This window comes from Girardinichthys multiradiatus, chromosome 22 (assembly GCF_021462225.1).
Source record: "Girardinichthys multiradiatus isolate DD_20200921_A chromosome 22, DD_fGirMul_XY1, whole genome shotgun sequence".
NCBI lineage: Eukaryota > Metazoa > Chordata > Actinopteri > Cyprinodontiformes > Goodeidae > Girardinichthys > Girardinichthys multiradiatus.
Genome location: NC_061814.1, coordinates 34,618,261 through 34,639,909, shown reverse-complemented (window position 1 = coordinate 34,639,909; position 21,649 = coordinate 34,618,261). Strand labels below are relative to the sequence as shown.

Sequence of the window (21,649 nt, the reverse complement as noted above, 5' to 3'; positions counted from 1 at the left end):
AGTGCAATAACTACAGTTTAACACTATTTACACAACAACTGAAAACACAAACGATCTATCGTTCTAATTGTTTTTATTTAAACTGCTGATGAAGTAATGGAACATATTGATTAATACAGCTACAATCATGTTATATTCATCAGTATAATTTATTTTGCATTTAGTGCATAGTCTTATACAAAAATGTAGAATACACACCTGTCAAATATAGCGAGAATTTTAAAATGCTTTTTGTGTTGAGTATTGTTCCTTTTTGCTCTTTATAGTTTAACACAGATGTAACAAGCTGATAATAGTTTGTTAGTTGGGCTATCTGCTCTGGTCGGGTCTGCAGTCAGTCGCTGAACACAGGTTTTCCTAAGCGAAGTGTGGTGCTCCTTTAATTTGTCTTTATTTTAAGTTCAGTAGTTGTCTTTCATCCATCTGCTCAGTCAGTGTGCACCAGCAGATAGGGCAGGGGCCTCCTTATAGAGGGGGAAACTTTTCAGCCCGACACTTTCTTTGACGTCTTTTTAAAAGAGCTTTAAACTGTATGAGCGGGATGATTTTTAATTTTTCAAGCTTTTTCATATTTATTTGAAAACCTTGGTATGCCTTGATATCTGTCACCGACCCTTGTCTAATCATGAACAACGTCTTTGTTTTTTTTTAAAGCAGCTGGTATTATCCTTAACATCTGAATGGTTGTTGGTATTGTCTGTAGATCATCAGAACTATTTTGGGGTGGACGAGAATCTGGGACCTGTGGCGGTGAGCGTCCGAAGGGAGAAGCTGGACGATGGAAAGGAGAAAGAGGGAATGCAGTTCAATTATCGGATCACCTTCAGAACCAGTCAGGTAAAACCTTTTGTTCAGCTTATAAATAACCAGCAGCCTGCAGCAGAGGGGCTGCAGAGCTGAAATAATGTGTTTGTATGAGTTAGAGAGAGTAAAAATGGTAGGGGTGGGAAATTTGGCAAAATATTATGATGATTTTTTTTTTTACAGTGTAATTACGACCACAATTTTGTCAAAATCTCCCTACGCAAAAACATAGCTCTAAAAGACATAACAGAGAATTTAGGTCAAATAACTTTTCTAAACTGGTTAAATTTAGTTTCTGCAATTAAAACAGAAAAGGTTTAGTCTGGTTTTATGTCAAATGGTAAATAAATTTATTTTATACAGTGTATGTAAACCTTTGGTTTCAACTGTATGTGTGATCTGTTGTGTAAAAGAGCTATGGTAGCTTGACATGAATCAGCTCATTGAACACTGATGCTCACTGATGGTTGCAACAACAAGCGTATTTCAAAACTCACATATTGTATTCAGCATGTTAAGGTCATTCAACTTAGGGCTCAGTCATGCAGTGCAAGAAAATCTGCTCTGAGCACCCCGATATGTCCAGCCGTTCTGGTCAGTCATGCAAGGACTGGAGCTGTCAGTCAGAGTTGGTTGTGATCATCTTTACTTCCTTACTCTCTTTAGCACACACGTGCATGTGCATGCACTCACGATGTGATTAATCCAAAAACTGAGATGCACAGCTGGTGCGTCCCCGGTGTAGTGAAAGCTTTCCTTGATTGATGGTGGTCGGTCTCACTCACTGAATTATTCAGGTGCAACAGATGTGTCAGAGAGGGAAGAGTCACCGATATGCAGCATCGTTCTCAATTTGAAGCAAAGCTGCCATAATGAAACGATGTATCTAGGTCATGGTAGCCATGCAGGCTATATGTAGACAATGTTTTAACTTCCTAACCACTACAGCGTCTGTTTGTGTTAATTCCTCTCATTTAGCCCCAATGCCCTCCCTGCCTGAATGCACCGCTGCATCTCTCACTCTCCCTGCCAGACTAAGTCTGTTAAGTAATGTGCTTTTCAGAAAGCCTCTCTGTCAGATGGACATTGACTACTGACACTAATGTCCATAGTCTGTGTGGATTGAAATGGGGTTTATGGGTGTAAACAGGTCTTTAATGTTCCAAACAACAGCATGAGTTTATAGACTGTATGCTTTTTTTTCCTAACTGGCACATTAATGGGGTTAATAGTGTAAAATAACTTGACATGTATTGCTCGCTTAGTCTGCCTTAATTATTTAAAAACTGGGCCCTTAATGTGGTCCAGAGGCCTTGTAATGGAGTAGCAAGCCAGAATAACCAGGCAGCACATGTAAAGGAAGACCCAACTCTAGCATATTGGAAGTGTCAAACTGCGTATGACACACTGCAGTTCACTAAATAATTTTTTATTTTTTTTTCCTGCAAGTTGACCACCCTCCGTGGAGCCATCCTGGAGGATGCCATTCCATCCACGGCAAGGCATGGAACGGCCCGTGGCCTGCCTCTTAAGGAAGTCCTGGAATATGTCATCCCTGAGCTGAATATTCAGTGTCTGAGGCTGGCGCTCAACTCACCCAAAGTCCCAGAGCAGCTCCTCAAACTGGATGAGCAAGGGGTGAGTAGACTCATGTCATATTACAGGCAGGGTCATGGTTGCTAGCGCAGATATATACTGATAATGGTAAAAACACTGATTCACTTGGGGGTGTTGGACAATATGGACCTTCTTGTTCAGCATGTTCTAGTTGTTGGCAACTTCATAATCACTTAGAAACTCAGTGAAGAGTTTATACATTAACTATAGTAATTCACCACAACTAGCTAAAAATTAAATCTTTGCACCCTGTCATCATAGCTTTTGATGATTGAGACACATTTGAGAAAATTCACAAAGCTATGCAATTTGCTAAATTTCTTGATATATGAAGAGACAAACATGGTCACCATGTCAAGTAGATACAAACCCTTTGCACTAACCTTTGTGTCAAATACAAAGTGTAAAAGTAAACAAAAGAGATAAAGGTAAATTGCTTCCTGAGTTCAAACTCCAGCTCCTGATAAATCCAAGGCACTCTTTAAAACTTCAGGAACATCTGACTTTACCTGGGAGAATTCTCATTTTTAATGGCATTTCAAAGTTAGTGTGTTATGGATTTTTTTACTTGCACCACTTCAGATGATAGACCGGTTCATCGATAATTCATCCGAAGTAGTTTGCCGATTCCAATTTCACTTAAAAACTATAATGCAATATGAAGAACAATATGAAGAACTATGTAAAACTATTTATTCATTCATTTTCTATAGCCGCCTAATCAATGCAGGGTTTCGAGGGTCTGGTCTTATATTTGTAATTAGAAAGGTTACTGTAACTAGTATTAATAACACAGCAAATACCTTGTGAATTCCCAAGTAAATAGAGGACATTGCTTTACCTCTGCAACCTGACTTCATTTTTTAAACCCCTTACAGATAATGAGAATGGCTAACTTGAGTCTTCTTCACAAAGTAGCAACTTCCACACAGAGGACTGATGTTCTCAGCACAATCTGGTAGCACTTACTTATGTATCATTTGTAAGTGCTACCAGATTGTGCTACCAGATTGTTCAGTTATATGAAAAAAAAAACCATAAACATTTTGAGTTTCCACCTGGTGGGTCACTGGTCTGGGCTGGTCAAACTGAAAATTGTCTATGTCTGATCACCTGCTGATATCTTGGTGCATCTCTAACATGTATAAACATGGCCAGATTTTACCCTTATTACAGGCATGATTCTTAATGTGAATGTGGAGAAACTGCATCAACACAGAGAGAGACACTTTTTGCTTGGTTGACTATTTTAGGAGCAGATCTTCCTTTGCTAGAAGTTTGTGAATAAAACATAGGGGCCAAGTCAGGTGTGGACATAATCGGTATGAGCAGAATCTGCTTCTCAGTTTAGGCTGAAATTTATGTAGTAATATGCGATTTATTTTTCCTCTTCAAATTTTGGAAACCATTTCCTAAAATGTTAGACTGTTGCCGTAAGAAAAGTACAAGTTATTTATTTTTAGACATATCTGCTTCTATCTTATGCATTTGAATACAAATAGCAGAAACCTTCTTCTCATAATAGGCTCCATTATAAAAATAACAATATAGGTAGCTTTTTTAATGCATAACAATGACAATACTAGAGATTAGAAAATCAAATGAAATCCTATAATCTTTGCAACTATCAATAACATATATTTGGCACACCTGCTGTTGTTGGCTGTAGCTGAAAGACTAGCAAAAATAACTTTTACTAGCTTACTTTCATTAAAAAAAGTTAATGTGGTGTTTTTAGACTGTGGAAGGTGTCATCTGGACGTCTCTCTCCTTGAATTGCTAATAATGCCGAAGGTTCTCTTCAGTCACAGGTGTCAGACAGATTCCTTGTCTGATCTCAGGGCCTTTAATTTCTCATCTAATGAAACTACAGGATGGCAGTGGGAGTGGAAGCATTAGTCGTGTTTTACTATCAGGAAATCTGCTGCTTATTAGTCTAATTACATTCATTAGTGTGTGCCCATCATTCTAGCTGACAAGGGAAAGGCTCTCATTATAGAAGTGTCCACTAAGCCCACCTTTGTGTCTTCAGATATTACTTCACACATTTACACAAGAGGAGTGAGGAGTCCTTTCTAAAGCAAATGAAACGCAGTCAGGTTTACAGTTTTTGTATATCATTATGAGGCCAAATAACTTTGTAAATGAGTGCACAGAAGAGGCACTTTATTCTGGAAATCTAAAACAATTTCTACAGACAGGTTTATGTAATCATAGGGAAACTGACACAGCCATTAGGAAGGGGCTAATGGTAATATTTTAGTAGAAGAGTGCCAGCTAATTAGGGCTTAAACGTCCAACTGATCTTCCTTCTTACATACAGTACCTCAACCCAGAGGTCCAGGAAAAGTAAACTTTAGTTAGTTTAGTGTTTTTGTGATTTACTGGTTTATTCAATAATATTATATTTGGTGCAAATGTCTTGAACCGCTGTATCTACTATGTCGACCAACTAGACTTGGCTTGCACCTTTAATTTATTTACGAGAAGGAGTCAGTATTGCGCCAAAAGAGTGGGACATTTTATTCTACCATGTGCGGAAAGCTGCATCTTTTTTGTGTGTACACCTTTTACTTAAGATATGTTAGGTTATGTATATGGTTTTTCCTGCTGAGTGAGTTAGAGAGCTCTGAAGCGAGATGGTGTTCACAATATCTTCATGATCACAAAGAATCTTCTCCTACAAATCTGGGCATGTAGACTCTGCTGTAATTTTCCCTGGATATACGAAGAAGCTGGAGCATATGTGAATATATTTTGAATCTCAATGGCTGAACTGATTATGCACAGATGGCCTGCAAAAAAGCATAAGGCGGGATGATCTGAGATGAGATTTTCAATGATAGACATCGCAAATTCTTGTTTATTTAAAAATAACTCTTTTCTACTCAAAATATTAAGGAGTTGTACTTTTCCCAAATATGTTTATACATATATAGCTGGAGTCCTTATATTTATGTAAACTAAATGTAAATAAATACAGTGCCTTGCAAAAGTACTCGGCCCCCTTTAACTGGTCAACCTCTTGCCACATTTCAGGCTTCAAACATAAAGATTTAAAATTCAAATTTTTTGTGAAGAATCAACAACAAGTGGGACACAATTGTGAAGTGGAATGAAATTTATTGGATGTGTCAAACTTTTTTAACAAATAAAAAACTGAAAAGTGGGGCGTGCAATATTATTCGGCCCCTTTACTTTCAGTGCAGCAAACTCACTCCAGAAGTTCAGTGAGGATCTCTGAATGATCCAATGTTGTCCCAAATGACTGATGATGATAAATAGAATTCATCCCAAGGAGCACTGTGCAAGCAATCTTATTGAAATGGAAGGAGTATCAGACCACTGCAAATCTACCACCACCCGGCCGTCCCTCTAAACTCTCATCTCAAACAAGGAGAAGACTGATCAGAGATGCAGCCAAGAGGCCCATGATGACTCTGGATGAACTGCAGAGATCTACAGCTGAGGTGGGAGAGTCTGTCCATAGGACAACAATCAGTCATACACTGCACAAATCTGGCCTTTATGGAAGAGTGGCAAGAAGAAAGCCATTTCTCAAAGATATCCATAAAAGGTCTCATTTAAAGTTTGCCACAAGCCACCTGGGAGACACACCAAACATGTGGAAGAAGGTGCTCTGGTCAGATGAAACTAAAATCGAACTCTTTGGCTACAATGCAAAACGATATTTTTGGCGTAAAAGCAACACAGCTCATCACCCTGAACACACCATCCCCACTGTCAAACATGGTGGTGGCAGTATCATGGTTTGGGCCTGCTTTTCATCAGCAGGGACAGGGAAGATGGTCAAAATTGATGGGAAGATGGATGGGTCCAAATACAGGACCATTCTGGAAGAAAACCAGTTGGAGTCTGCAAGAGACCTGAGACTGGGACGGAGATTTATCTTCCAACAAGACAATGATCCAAAACATAAAGCCACATCTACAATGGAATGGTTCACAAATAAACGAATCCAGGTGTTGGAATGGCCAAGTCAAAGTCCAGACCTGAATCCAATCGAGAATCTGTGGAAAGAGCTGAAGACTGCGGTTCACGAACGCTCTCCATCCAACCTCACTGAGCTCGAGCTGTTTTGCAAGGAAGAATGGGCAAGAATTTCAGTCTCTCAACGTGCAAAACTGATAGAGACAAACCCCAAGAGACCTGGAGATGTAATTGCAGCAAAGGGTGGCGCTACAAAGTATTAATGCAAGGGGGCCGAATAATATTGCACGCCCCACTTTTCAGTTTTTTATTTGTTAAAAAGGTTTGACACATCCAATAAATTTCATTCCACTTCACGATTGTGTTCCACTTATTGTTGATTCTTCACAACAAATTTGAATTTTCTATCTCTATGTTTGAAGCCTGAAATGTGGCAAGAGGTTGAAAAGTTCAAGGGGGCCGAATACTTTTGCAAGGCACTGTAAATAAGCGTTTGTACAAACTACCTATTTGGGTTCTTTTTCTGCCATGACTGAAACTGCCACAGAAACCCAGGTTAAAATAGAAACCCTCACAGGTTTATAAATAGTTACACAGTTCAACTCTTAAGTATAATTTGAATTTAAATCTAATTTGTTGCACCACCTCTAGAGAGCAATCTCCCACCTGCTAGGGTTGTTATGGCAGTGCACTAAGTTTGATTCTTATATATGGAAATTGAATCTTTTGGATCATTGACCATGATGTTTTCTTTGCTAATATTGTTCCAGCTGAACGATTTTAGAAACTGTCCATCCTGTTTGTTCTGTTTAACAGAAGATGAGTCGCGACATAGTGTTATAAGTGTTCTCCAAAATGTAAACAGAATATTTATTTTGTAAAGATTACACTAATCCTTTCTCCTGACTTTTGACAAAGAAACATATTACCTGTATTACCATATACCTGTATATTGTCTTAGTGATTTTGGTTATAATTGAGAGCTCAGTGAGCTTTGGCTGTCCATGTCCCTGTCCACATGATTAATTACTTTGATTACTTTTCATACAAGCTGACCCTGCTGACCATGATACCATCTCAATTTGACTTACATTCACTTAGAACCTCACCTTTACCAGTTTTCCCAGCTTCTAACATCAACTTTGAAGACGATGTTTACTGCCTTATATATCCCACCCACGAACAGGGGCCATAGTGAAAAGGCCATTAGCTTTATTCACTTCATCTGTCAATAGTCATAATGTTTTGCCCAATCGGTGCATTCCCTTATATAATATGTCGCTCCTTTAGGCTTAAAGGAATTCATTATATGTTCATGGACAGAACAGCTTGTCCCAGGTTCTATTTGTGGTTTGACACATAATGTTTCAAAAGATAAACTTTGGACTGTCCTTTGTCACATAAAAAAAAAGGGTACGCTTTCTATGAATCCTAATGAAAGCCTTCAGATTTGATGGTCATACTCTCAGGACCTCCCAGCGATTTAGATTCAATATTAAAGAGCTGATCCACTGTTCAGTGGCTTGGAGGAAGAATTTTATCAAGCTTCTTATTTAGATCAGCAGATTAAGCTGGTTGGTAAACTGAATGGAACCCTTGCAGTATTATACATATAGATAAATGTTCTGTAATGGTGCTTAAGAAGGAGGAAGCAATGGAATTTTTATGGTTCTTCAAATTTAATAATAGATCATTTAATTGATGATAACGTTTTTTTTTTTTAAATGTCCCCAATAGGTTTTTATAAGTACTTTTTCAAGGCAGTAGTGCTGAGCATCAAATGAAGCACCGCTGGGACTGAGGCATGATGCTCTGTGTGTTGAATCACAATATTGTTTGGGTGATAAGAGCCCCCAGGTCATTTTGTCCTTTAGATTTTGATGTTTTATTTTTTAGACAAAAAGATGTTTTAATGCCATCTTGTCCAGATGCCCCTCTGAGGCGGCTCAACTCGGCAGGTTTATAACAGAAATGTTTTGTGAAAGAGGCTTCAGTGTTTACTTATCAGTTTGTATTTTGCTGCAAAAAAAATTCAACACATTAAAAACATTTATTGCCATAGGTTTAGATGTGCAGTTTAGTAGCAAAAGAGGAAGAGTGCTGCAGGGCGCTCTTTCTATGTGTAATTTCTACAAGGGCCTGGGCACCCCTGAAGGTTATACCCTTGGCTTGTCTCTGGTGGCAAGGTTTTTGGAGCTATTATTCCTTTTTTTTTGCAACATAAGTAGATTGCAGTGGAAGCAGATGTCACATTAGCGTTGCATGTTGTGCCAGGGCAATGCTGTATCCCTCAGGTGCCTCATGGCCGGCTCCAGGGACAATGTTGCCCTCATTTTTCCATCCACTTAGTAAGTATGCAGTATTGGTGATTGTAAGTTTCCATTAAGATGGAAAAAGACAATAAAACATGGGGAAAAATATACTTCTGGTGCTAAATGTCCTCCCCTCCATTTAAGAAGCTGATCTGTTCTGAGAAGAGAGACAATTTTCTTTAAAAAAATAATTCCCACATGTTTTTCATTTTGTCACGTCACAACAAACTTCTATGTGTTTTATTTGGGCTTTTAATGTGGTAGTCCAACACGAAGTAGTGCATAACTGTAAAATAGAAGAAAAATCATGAGAATACATTTTTTAAATTTTGTATGAATAAAATGAATATCAGGGGTGTCCAAAGTGCAGTCTGGGGGTACAACACAAAATGTTCTTTTAATGACCCCCCCTTTTGTGTTCTCTATAAATTTATGTTAAATAGTAGACTTTGGTGCACCCAGATCAACTATAAATGAATTTATCAAACTTGACTAAAGACAGAAAGTATTGTTCAAAAAAGAGTGACCCATATTCTGTGCCTATTGCCAGTAATAGAATATTTTTTTCTATTTTACTTTTTAATGAAGCCAAAAATAATTTGCAAATTGGATGCTCTTATTTTTATAAGCCAAACTTGCCAAACCTTTTAATGTTTTGGATCTACAATGATTTATAAATCCCATTCTGACAAAAAAAAAACAACTACTTTATTTGTTTAATCAACTATTGCTTGCTTGGCTTTTTTTTTTTGGTGAAAAATAATCCTAGCATAGTTTATTTTTTAAAATTTCAGTTTTAAAAAAATGTTTTATTTGTGGCTTGACAATTTTGGACACCACTGCCAAGTCAGAATCCACCAGTGTTTAACTTATTCTCAGTATATTGTTGGCAAGCATTAGTGAAGAAAAAACATCAGACCAAGTAACACAGCAGACAGGTCAGGGATAAAGTGTGGAAAATTTGTTGAAATGTTGAAAGAGCATCATAAAAACTCATTTTTGCAGTTTGCCACCAGCCTTGTAAGGAAAATAGGAAACAAGTGGAACAAGGTGCTCCGTTCAGATTAGACCAAAATTCAGCCTTTTGGCTTACATGCAAAGGGCTATAAATGGCAACAACGTAACACTTCACATCACACTGGAAACACTATCCCAACTGTGATACAGGGTGGTGCCAGCATTATGCTGTGGTAATGCTTTTCTTCATCAGGGACAGGGAAGTTTTTATCTGATTTCCAAATGCACAACTTTGGTTGATCTATCACCCAAAACCCCAATACAATACTTTAAATTTTTCACATTTTGATCTATGATAACAGATAAACTTTAAAGAGTATGACTACTTTTGCAAGGTACTGTATATGTTGATGAGTGTTGAATTTAGGTGCCATGAATGTACTTTTCAAGGAGCAACATATGTGCCTCAAAAGGTGAATGGGACTGTCCTTGCCTTTAACCAGCCTGTTAAGAGATGCTAGAGGTTAAGTAAGTCCTTATAATTCTAAATGAAAAATAGAAGTCCATATCACTGCACATCATGCAGTTGCCACTGAGCATGAAGGTGTAATAGCTTCCCATCACGACGGGAGCTTCAGCACAGCTCAAACCTGCTGATAGAGAAGTCACCATGACAACAGTGTGAGGAGCACACCAAGAACTGATAAACTGTAACGGAAAAAGGGGACAGTTCAAATTGGTTTCAGTCTATATATCATTTATTTTCTATCACACAGAGGGAAACCTTTTTGGTCTTGCTGATTGACATTTAGCTGCTGGGGTCTGGCTAGAAATATTGGACCAGGCACCAACCCTGAGGCTAACTTTGCATGTTTCTTTTTTCATATGTAAAGTTATGTTGCTTTTTTAAAATGTCAGTCAGTCATTTTCTACTGCTTATTCCATAGTGGGTCATGGGGAAGCTGGTGCCTATCTCCAGCAGTCTATGGGCAAGAAGCAGGGTACACCCTGGACAGGTCACCAGTCCATCGCAGGGCAACACACAAACAACCATGCACACACTCATTCATACACCTAAGGGCAATTTAGAGACCAATTAACCTAACAGGCATGTCTTTGGACTGTGGGAGGAAGCAGGAGTACCTGGTGAGAACCCACACATGCATGGGGAGAACATGCAAACTCCATGCAGAAAGACCCCTGGATGGGAATTGAACCCAGGACCTTCTTGCTGCAAGGCAACAGTGCTACCAACTGCGCCACTGTGGAGCCTTTTTTAAAATGTCTCATCAAAAATAAAATAAATAAAAATAAAGATATATACTAAAGCTGGCAAGGTTTAAAGCAATAAATCCATGTCTGCTGCTTAATGTATCTAATTCACTCTCTTGGTGCTACACAGCTGCACTTAAGCTGCAGCTAATAGCTCGGCTTAATTTATGCCTCGCTCAGAGCTCCTGAGAACTGAAAGCCTGGCTTCGCAAAAGGGGATTTTATGTCCCCCCTCAAAGGGTTATAAGACCTTAACTTCGGCTGTAACATGATGAAAAGTAAAGACATGCCTGTTTTAAGTGTATAATGTGGAGTAACATCTCCGGAACAGGAAGTGATACTTACTCGGAGGTATTTGTGTATTCCAGCTAAGCTTCCAGCACAAGGTGGGGGTTCTTTACTGCAAGGCGGGCCAGAGCACGGAAGAGGAGATGTATAACAACGAGAGTGCTGGACCAGCGCTGGATGAGTTCCTGGATCTGCTTGGCCAGCGGGTGCGCCTCAAGGGCTTCACAAAGTACAGAGCTCAGCTGGATAATAAGAGTAAGATAAGGCTTGTTGCGAACACTTATATGTGCAAACTCACAAACTTCTATTAATGATGGCTGCAGATGTTTTTTGGAAATACATTTTAAAACCTCTTTGTTGTGGATCTGTTTATGTGCTCTTTTACAGCCGACTCAACAGGAACACAATCCCTGTATACCACCTACAAGGACTACGAGTTGATGTTTCATGTGTCCACAATGCTCCCCTACACGCCCAACAACAGACAGCAGGTAAACTCTGTGCTTTATTACCTCAATCAATCACAACATTTGCCCTGTTGCATGTTGAACCGCCTTGTAATGGTTGTAACAAGTCCCTGGGCAGCTTCTCTTTAAAGATCCTCAAATACCGACTTTTGCCAGTCTTCCCAAGAGAGCCGTTTTGCCATGGTAATAATCTATTAGCTGAAAACACGAGCATTGCCATGGAGACGGTGCCCCATAGAAGGATTTTAATCAGTGCTTCCTCATGGGATGGACCTGCCGCTGTATTAGATGAGCCTCTGTCTGTCTTTGTGAACAAGTGGGATTAAGTGAATGTAGTGGTTGATGGGCAAATGGTGGCTAGCAATGCATAAATGACTGTTTTATTACGTTGTTGTCTGCACTAATGTATGGAAGTGCTTTTTGTGCCTTTAATAAAACCTTTGAACATAACCATGTAAAAGCATTCGTTTTAAATTTACTCAAGGCAGTAGAAAATAATGGAGAGAAACTATGTAATATTGGGGAAACTAGTCAGTTAAGTGCCCCTTAGGCATCCAATTGGTAGCATTTTAGGTTTAAGAGAGTTTTTGTTTTCTTGTATAGTTTAATTTAATCCCTGGGGGTAATCTTCCAGCAGGCTCTACCCATCCCTTCATCCATCCCATTTCACATCTGTACCCTCTAATCCTGCTTATTTTTGGGCACCTTCTGACCCCCTCTTGCAATCACATTCCAGGCAGAATGAGTTTAAGTATTTGTGTAGGTCAACTATAAATGCAGTCATGACTCTGTTTAGGTAAATGCACCTTATTTAGTCATATATATCGTAAATTAGGTTGGATGATAATATCTCAATACTCAGAAGAAATCTTAGTATCTCATATTTGCAAGGTAAATACAGTGCTAATGTACTTTGAAGTATAAGAAGTAGGAAGAAAACAGCTGAAAAGATGAATTGTTCAAGCACATTAACACTTGGATCTCACAAAAACTGCTCAAAAGAGAACAACAGTTAAGACTTTTTCTAGAACTCCAAGTGTAAAAAAACTGAATAAGTTGACAGTAGATCACATTCTGGTGGTTATCTTGATGTTGGAACTTTGATTTGGAAATGGCATCAAACTCAACTTAACCATGTTTTTGTTGCAAGTCAGAAACCACTGGGGTGTGCTAATATTTGTGCTCATTCCAACGTGTGCTGCTGGCTACTTGCATGTTGTTAAAATTAGAACTTGGATTCTGGGGAAAGACATGAAACCCAGTATAACTTTGTTCTAGTTACAAACTGGTCAGCCAAATTGGGATGTGTCCATTCCCCTTATGTTGTGCTCGGTTACCATTATTAACTACTGTTAGCAGTACAGGCAATTACCAGTGATTTGTTTCTCTTTTTTGTATTCAAACACAAAAGAGACATGTTCACTAACCAGGGGTTGTACAGCATTGTGTGTGTGAAAGATATAAGCTACAAAGTGTCAATAAACAGTTTAATATAGCTGCCTTCACTACATTTCAAATGCCCAGCAGTCATATTGGAATTTTTGGAATGATATCAAAGCAAAGAAAAAAACAAAGGGATGTGCTAATCATTGATCTAAGTCACCAAGCTAACTACAATACAGCAATACAAACTAGTGGCAGTGTTGCATTTAAGTATTCAAACACTAGAGCAAAATCTCTAAAGTCCAACGAAGCAGATCATTAGCCTACTGCTACTATCACTATATTTTAAACGTGCAGCAGCCATATAGCATTTTGAGATAGGAGCTGGTGAGAAACTGCCAAATTTTCCTCTTGTAATTTTGACTTCAGGGATATTTTTTCAATTTGGAAAAGTAGCCATTTGTAACCCTAATAAAAAACGGAATGTACAAACACCCATTACTTTATCTTGGAATGTTGATTGCCATAGAAAACAGTATTTATGGCAAAATCCAAGTCCGGTAATATTATGGGATTTGTATCAACTCAATCTGACTTTGTCTTGAACATCAAATGTTGACTTATTCCATCATAATGACACTGTATTTATTCTGTTCTCTTTGCTTTTCACAGTTATTAAGGAAGAGGCATATTGGCAATGACATCGTCACCATAGTATTCCAGGAGCCTGGGGCCCTTCCTTTCACTCCCAAAAACATCCGATCTCAGTTCCAACATGTGTTTGTCATCGTCAGAGTCCACAGCCCCTGCACCGATAACGTCTGCTACAGGTAATTGGAACAAGCGTGCACTTCGCCTGCAAGGCTCTTTTAAACTACTTTATTTTAATAGGTAGCTAAAGGAGTCAGGGAAAATAAAGAGAAAAGTTGTGCTGAGTTGAACTCAGAATTAAAATGCAAACCTGTATGTTTATGACAATTATGGAAGATGGGTTTTATTATTTTAAAAGGGCTTTGTAAAAAGGAATTCTTGCCAAATTACATAAAGACATTTAATTTCAAAGCTTAATAATAATAGCTTGGTGTGCTCCTTCTGTGGTTTCTGTCATGGCTTTGTTGTAATATCCACAAATCACAAGGCTGTTTAATGTGTTCGGTGATGATACAGCTATTATCTTCAGAGACACCTTGAAATTATGACTCAGAACTCTGTTTCAAGTGTGTTTGTAGGCAAAGAGGACTTTCACTAATAACATAGGACTTGTAGAACAGAACAGAGCAGATTTCTCTGAGCTACCCTCTCGCTCATCTGAAAAGGAAAATCCTGAACGTCTAATTTCAGAACTCAAATTATTGTTCATTATTCATGTCATTCAATACTCATTTGAGAGTTTGAGATTTTTTATATCTCTATGTTTTTTTCCTGTCTTATTTTACAGTGTTGCCGTATCCAGATCCAAAGATGTGCCTCCATTCGGACCCCCTATTCCCAAGTCTGTAACTTTCCCAAAATCGGCCGTTTTCAGGGACTTCCTGCTTGCCAAGGTAATCAACGGCGAGAACGCTGCTCACAAGTCGGAGAAGTTCAGAGCCATGGCAACTCGTACGCGGCAGGAGTATCTGAAGGACTTAGCCGAGAACTTTGTCAGCACGGCTACTATAGACTCAGCTGTCAAATTCAGCTTCATTACTCTTGGAGCAAAGAAGAAGGAGAAAATCAAAGCCAGAAAGGAAGCACATCTGTTCAGTGTGGGAGCCATCACCTGGAGCGTCTGCACCCGGGACTTTGGGCAGTCGATGGACGTTGACTGCTTGCTTGGCATATCCAACGAGTTCATTGTTCTCATTGAAGAGGAGTCGAAAAACGTAGTGTTTAACTGCTCATGTCGCGATGTCATTGGATGGACCTCAGGGATAATGAGTATTAAAATCTTCTATGAGCGTGGGGAGTGCATCATGCTGTCTGCCCATGACAATTGCGGGGAGGACATCAGAGAGATGGTGCAGCGACTAGAGGTAATGCCCTTTAAAACTCTTCTATAATAATCTGAGTGATTTTAGAGGTCTTAAACACTGCTGGATTAGAGTCCCGAGGTAAAAGACCTTCTTCCTCATACTTTATTCTCTTGCCTTCTGTGTGACTCTGAAATTATACCATACCAACATTTCAGTGACCACAAGTCTAATATTCAGCCTTAGAACTGTATAACCTGAAGGAAAATTGAGTGGAAAACAGCTGGGCTTTCAGACTGTAATCGCTGTTGCCTTTTCTACAAGTTAAGAAAATTGCTCTAATAGCAAAGGGATTTCAGGTTACTACAGTGATGTGAAAAGTGTTTTATCCCCCTACAGATTTGTTCTGTTTTTGCTTTATTATCACATATTAATGTTTCAGATCACAATCTGTTGCTTTTGAGTTTTTTTTTGGCCTACCTCATGCAGTCAGACAGGTTCTATTTAAATGAGTCCTTCATTCTATTGGTCAGGCAGTAATCAGGCCTAGATTAAATTAAGCAAAACACTGGGTTAATCACAGTTCATTTGTAGTTTAACAGAAGAGCAGCTAGGTTTCGATAGCTTTTTCTTTCTTGACATTTCAAAACTGCCTATTGTATTTAATTAGGTTATCTTTATCTGATATTTACATTTTTTTGATGATCTGAATAATTTAACTATGATATTAAAGCAAAACAAGTCTGTAAGGGCCAAACAAGGATACCAAAACTTCCAGATCCAGTATGTACAATGAAACAGACTGAAAGCTCAAAAGGATGTAACAGTACACCTTTACTCTAATATGTTTAGCCTTCCTATTATCTACTGATGTCAGCTCTGGGTCAGTTGGCACCTTTGCCACCTTGAGGAAATGTTACCAAGTAAGGTATAATCATTGTCCTGTTGCAGACTCTTTCCTTTTCGTACTTGAAAAAGTCGCAAAACAATGAAATGACCAAAACTACAAAAGATATGAAATGCGTGAAATAGTTGCAGCTGTTATAGCCTAGCTCTCTGTAGCAGCCTAACTGAAGAGCAGACTAGCCTCTATAGAAAGCATAGTTTCCTTTTAAATAGCTTCTTATGACTTCATATTTACCACCTCATTGAGAACAACAATAGCTAACTTCCTCCTCTTACCTTAACAAGAACTTGTTAACCTTTGTTAACAACCAACCTATTATTACTTAGGTGTTGCTCAATGATCTGACAGAGAGTTAACTTTTGAGCAGCAGATCACCAGTCAGGGCTAGTGAATTTGTAGTGCATCTCAAATTTTTATTTATGCTACTTTCAACGTAATGATTGGACAGCTTTTGGAAATAAAAAGACAATTGCTTCAATCAATTTTACATTTTTAGTGTTCCTACAGAAGTTGGCAGGACGGGCGTGGTGCTGATGGTGTAGGGGCGAAGCACGCGACCATATGCAGAGGCTATAGTCCTCGAAGCGGCCGTCCTGGGTTTGAGTCCTGGACCTGGCAACATTTATTGAATGTCTCCCCCTCTCTCTACCCCTTTCCTGTCTACCTACTGTCAAAAAATACTAAATAAAGGCCACTAGTGCTGAAAAAACATATCTTAAAAAAAAAAAAAGAAGTTGGCCGGACCGCCACCAGCCAGATGTTAGCTGGGTGGAACCCTGATTGAGGTTTTAGACCCTCTCATTTCTCAGTAAAGTGTGTGAAGGGTGTTGGTCTGTTACAGGATCACGACTGTAAGTTATGTATGATTAAGTGTTTAACATAACAGTTTTTCTAAGCAATGGCAAGAGGCTTTCCTGTGGAAGTTTTAGTCAAAGTAACAAATAAATGAAAGGTTTGAAAACCCCTTTTCTCGTGAAACATGAAGAGGCAGTCTGTCATCATAAGGGCCCTCTAAATCTGTGTTTCACACTCATGCCTCATGGAAAAACGACTGCCTTAACATTTAGTGGTTTTACTCAGGAATAATTGTGGTCTCTTTGTGGTGAAACGAGCGTTTTCCAGTTTTTCTCTCACGGTTTCTTCTTACCAGAGGACTTGTTGCTTTGTTTTAATTATCAGGTCAGCAATAAAATTGGTTGTTTAACTTCACATTTCTCCTGTCAAGTCTTATAGTTTCAACCTTACCCGGCACTTCCCTTGTTTAGGCTTTGGTTCCACTCGTGATGCTGAGAGAAAACTGCTCCTTGTGTCTGTGGCTGTTGAGCAGAGACTCTAGAGAGGACTTTAGATTTTCCGCTCCTGTTGTTTTATCTTGGCTTATTTTGGCTTAGAATCCACAGAGGTGTACAGTCGACCGTTCAGGTCACAGGTTGATGGCGGCAAGCCATTAGGAAATATCAAGCTGGGCCATCATTCCTGTGGCTGATGGCTCATTTAATTGAATACAAGATTAGCAATGACACTATTTTCTGCTGCTGTTGGACTGGAGGACATGTGGGTGCAGGTACAGAAGGAGGCAGTTTAAAGAGGACACCAACCCAGTTTTTAAAGGGGGAGGACTGGAAACAGACTCTGCTTTGGCTCTAACAGACTAAAAATAGAAGACGTTTGGCCTCATACTGCTTCACTCTCTTTAAGAACTTCCCACCAAGTTCTCTTATCCCCCTCTTTCAAGCTGAGCCCTAGCCACCTCTGTGTGACACTGAGAATTTGGTACAGACATCTGTTACTCCCAGTCTCCAAGCACAAGACACTGTGCAATCATAAGTTAAGGATTCTTTCATTGCTTTTCATTTTGTAATTATTACCCCCCCCCCCCAACCTTTAAGACTTGTTTACTGAATCTCTAATCAGAAAAGATATATTTTACCGTTAATAACTGATGTTAAAATTTTTTATTTGCTTGTTTTACAGCACTTATCCCTCAGAGATATGTTAATCAAGCAGTACAAAATAACATGGGAATCTGATAAAAACGTAGCAGACAAGAGTCTGACTCCACAGTGCCTCAGAAAAGTATTCTCCCTTCTAAAGATTTCCTCTGTTGCTCATATTTGTCATGCTTCAGTGTTAAAGATAATCAAAAAAATTCCAATAACAAAGAAAAACAGCAAGAAGTTTTCAGATGACGATTTATTTTTAAGGGAAAGAAGCTATCTAAACACACCTGGCCCTATGTGAAAACGTATTTGCACTCTAAACCTAGTTGTGCCACCCAGCTGCTATCAAGCATTTGCGATAACCAGGAAAGACTCCTTTACTTCGCTGCAGACGTCTGGCCCATTCTGCAGGATTGTTTTAATGGGGGTCAGTACAGCATGAACAGCCTGTTTAAACATCTAAATCTGATCTAAAAGCAGATTCCAAAACCTTTATTTGGGTGTATTTTAGACACTGGTGGCCTCTATTTTTTTTAAATTTGACAAGAAATAGGCTGGAGAGAGGGTGGAGGACATGCAGCAAACATCAACGGGCCTGGACACGAACCTACGACAGCCTGCGTTGAGGACTAAGCCCTCCTTACATGGGTCCCATGTTTACCCATGCCCCCCCACCTTCTTCTTTTTGTCTTTTTTTTAAAACCTTTTTGATGATCTGAAATGTGTGACAAAACAACCATGAAAATAAAATCTGGTATGGGACAAATATCTTTTCACAGCACTGTGCATAAAATCTCTGCAGGTAAAAATGTGTTTTATGAACAAAAACTGCAAAAGGCCCAAATGCTCAATAGAGCTTAGAAATCAGATTGGATTTAATAAGGTTTAACATGTCGTAACCACGTCAAAAAGAACGAACGAAAGAAGAGAAAGCCCCACAAGAACCTGAAGAAGTATTTTCCATAATTAATCTTGAAAGGACACAGATGCCTTTCAGTGTCAGCTCAGCTCATCATAGGAGGACAGAGCAGGATATATTAGCATTTGTGATTAGCCAAAGGAGATCACATTCTCATCCTCTATGTTAATCTCCTTCTCCTCTTTCCTGCTGTATCTGTGAAAAAAAAATCTTCTGCAGGAGAAACCCTGGATTAGTATTTAGAGCTCAGGGATTGGAGCGGGAGCAATAGGCCTAACCGTAGCGCCCAGAGCTGACCGCGCAAACGTCGTCCCAGAGGTGTCTGTAAATGTCCCAGTGGTTGACTTGAGTTGTGTTTCACTCAGAAGATTTACAGGCTGCTGGACTTGTGATGTAATGCGAACCAGAGCGAACAGATTGGCCACTGTAACACACAGAGGAGCTCACTGTGTGAGAACAACTAAAAGCTTTGTGGAGAAGTCCTTCTCCCCAGAGTGTTCCAGATCTGGGTGGCCGCATGTTTGGCTTTTATTAGACAAGTCTTCCTGGCATGGAGGCATATATTTCTCCTTCTGTTTTGTTTCTTTTACATTGTGGGTTTGTTTATGTTGTGTCTCTTTATGTGCTACATGCAGCCACGGAAAGCTAATTATAATGGAATAACTAATAGTAGAGGTCTATAGTATGTTGAATGTTTGTATTGCTTTTTTTGGGATTGTTAGCATTTATTGGCAACTATCAGACAGGAAATGGACAGAGAGAGAAGAAGAGAGAAGGGGGAAGACATGAAACAAAGGTCTTGAGGTTGGGATTCGTACCCTTGATGTCTTCCATGTATGGGGCGCCTGCACTACCCCTACACCACTTATTAGCAGTTAATGGAACAATAATCCCAATTAAGAAATATTTGTTTTTAATAAAATTACCAGTGCCAAATTTATTGGCGCCTCTAAAACATGTTTGTAAAATAAATTTTACTGAAACAATTATAGGTTATACTTGTAACATGACCATTATGTTTATCGATTTCCTGTTTCCCTGGGGTATAAATATGATGAGTTGCTTAGGAGGCTTTGAGAAAGGCAAACTGTCATTTTGTTTGCAATAGATCTGACCCACATACAGAGAACACTCCGGAGAACAGAATAAGTAAAGGATGTTTGTTGAGACAATGATAATCAGGAACGTAACGAATGATTGTCCAATTGTATGGGAAGAGGGGAAGAGAAGTCACTGGAGACCACTGGCTTTATCTGAGATACATGGAATGTAGGATGAAAGCGAAGACTTGCTGGTAAACGAAGGTGAACAGCAGAGGGACTAATCACAGTCTCAGTCTCATAAGGACGATTAAATGAGGCGAAAGCTTCCTAGACATGGATTTAAGGGGTATATCACGTGCTGACAACCATACCTTCTGTCCAGGCTGGTATTCAGGTGCAGGCCTGCATTTCCGATCAGCGAAACGCTTGTTTTGGTCAGCAGTGCGGTACAAGGTCTGGATAGTCGAGTCCCAGATGTATTTGCAGCGGCGGACATGTAGGTGGACAGATGAAACCGTGATATCCTTTTCATCGGCAGCAAACAGAGGTGGCTGATAACCAAGGGAAGCTTCAAAAGGTGTACGTCCAGTAGCTTAAGAAAAGTGTGAATTTAATGTGTACTCAACCCAAGGTAGGTATGAGCACCAATCTGAGGGGTTTGTGGATGTGAGACACCGTAAGGTGGATTCCAGTTACTGATTTAATCTTTCGGTTTGACCATTAGACTGAGGGTGATAACCTGAGGTCAATGAAACCTTAGCTCCTAAAGCTAAACAAAACTGTTTCCAAACCTGCGAGATGAACTGTGGGCCTTGGTCGGATAGAATGTCCTGTGGGATCCCATGAAGACAAAACACATGTTTTGTGAGACGTTTGGCTGTCTGTAGGGCTGATGGAAGCTTCCTGAGGGGAATGAGATGACATGCTTTAGAGAAACGATCCACAATTGCGAGAACTGTTGTCATACCTGAGGAATGGGGAAGTCCGGTAATGAAATCCAGTGCTATATGAGACCAAGGTCGATTTGGGACGCTGAGAGGTTGGAGAAGACCCGCGGGTGACTGGTTACTGGACTTATTTCTGACGCAGATTGCACGAGCCTTAACAAGCTCTTTCACATCTTTATGCAGCGAGGGCCACCAAAACCTTCTTTGAATTAGTGCGATAGTTAACACCAGGATGGGCAGAAAAGTTTGCTGTATGCAACCAATCGATTAGTCGGGAATGTACTTACGATGGAACATAGATGCGATTTGGCGGTCCATTGCCAGGGTCCGGTTCCTGTTGTTGAGCCCTAAGAACAGTGTCCTCTATCTCCCTGCTGAGTGCTCCAACCGTCCAACTGGGCGGCAGGATGGGAGCTGGTTCCTTCACAGAATCATCAGTGGCAAACTGTCTGGAGTGGGCATCCGGCTTAGTGTTCTTAGGTTTGGGTCTGAAAGAAATGCATAAGTCAAAACGAGAGAAAAATAAAGACCACCGAGACTGGCTTGGGTTAAGTCTTTTAGCTGACTGGAGGTAGGCCAAGTTCTTATGATCAGTCCAGACTTGGATGGGATGCTCAGCTCCCTCAAGCCAGTGGCGCCACTTCTCAAGGGCTCTGTCTCCCACGTCATAGTTCCTCTCTGTGTTACTGAACCTATGGGAGAAAAAAGCACAAGGATGAAGTCTCCCATCCTCTGTTCTGAGACAACACCGCTCCGACTCCGATGTCAGTGGCGTCGACCTCCAGGATGAACTGTCTTGAGGAATCCGGATGGACTAAGATGGGGGCTAGGGAGAACTTCTCTTTGAGAGCCCGGAAAGCTGCTTCGGCTGACCAGGAAAATGAGAACTT

At 39.8% G+C, this 21,649-nt stretch overlaps 1 protein-coding gene across 4 annotated transcripts in view; it reads left to right on the top strand.

Moving 5' to 3' along the window:
* Positions 1–21,649, top strand: part of LOC124858976 (signal-induced proliferation-associated 1-like protein 2) — an 89,240-nt gene that overhangs the window by 7,200 nt on the left and 60,391 nt on the right. For all 4 annotated transcript variants that reach the window (XM_047351338.1, XM_047351336.1, XM_047351337.1 and 1 more), the window contains exons 2-7: positions 704–837; positions 2,254–2,442; positions 11,282–11,456; positions 11,589–11,692; positions 13,724–13,881; positions 14,490–15,066. In XM_047351338.1, coding sequence (XP_047207294.1) covers positions 704–837; positions 2,254–2,442; positions 11,282–11,456; positions 11,589–11,692; positions 13,724–13,881; positions 14,490–15,066 — 1,337 coding nt within the window. The remainder of the gene's footprint in view (positions 1–703; positions 838–2,253; positions 2,443–11,281; positions 11,457–11,588; positions 11,693–13,723; positions 13,882–14,489; positions 15,067–21,649) is intronic.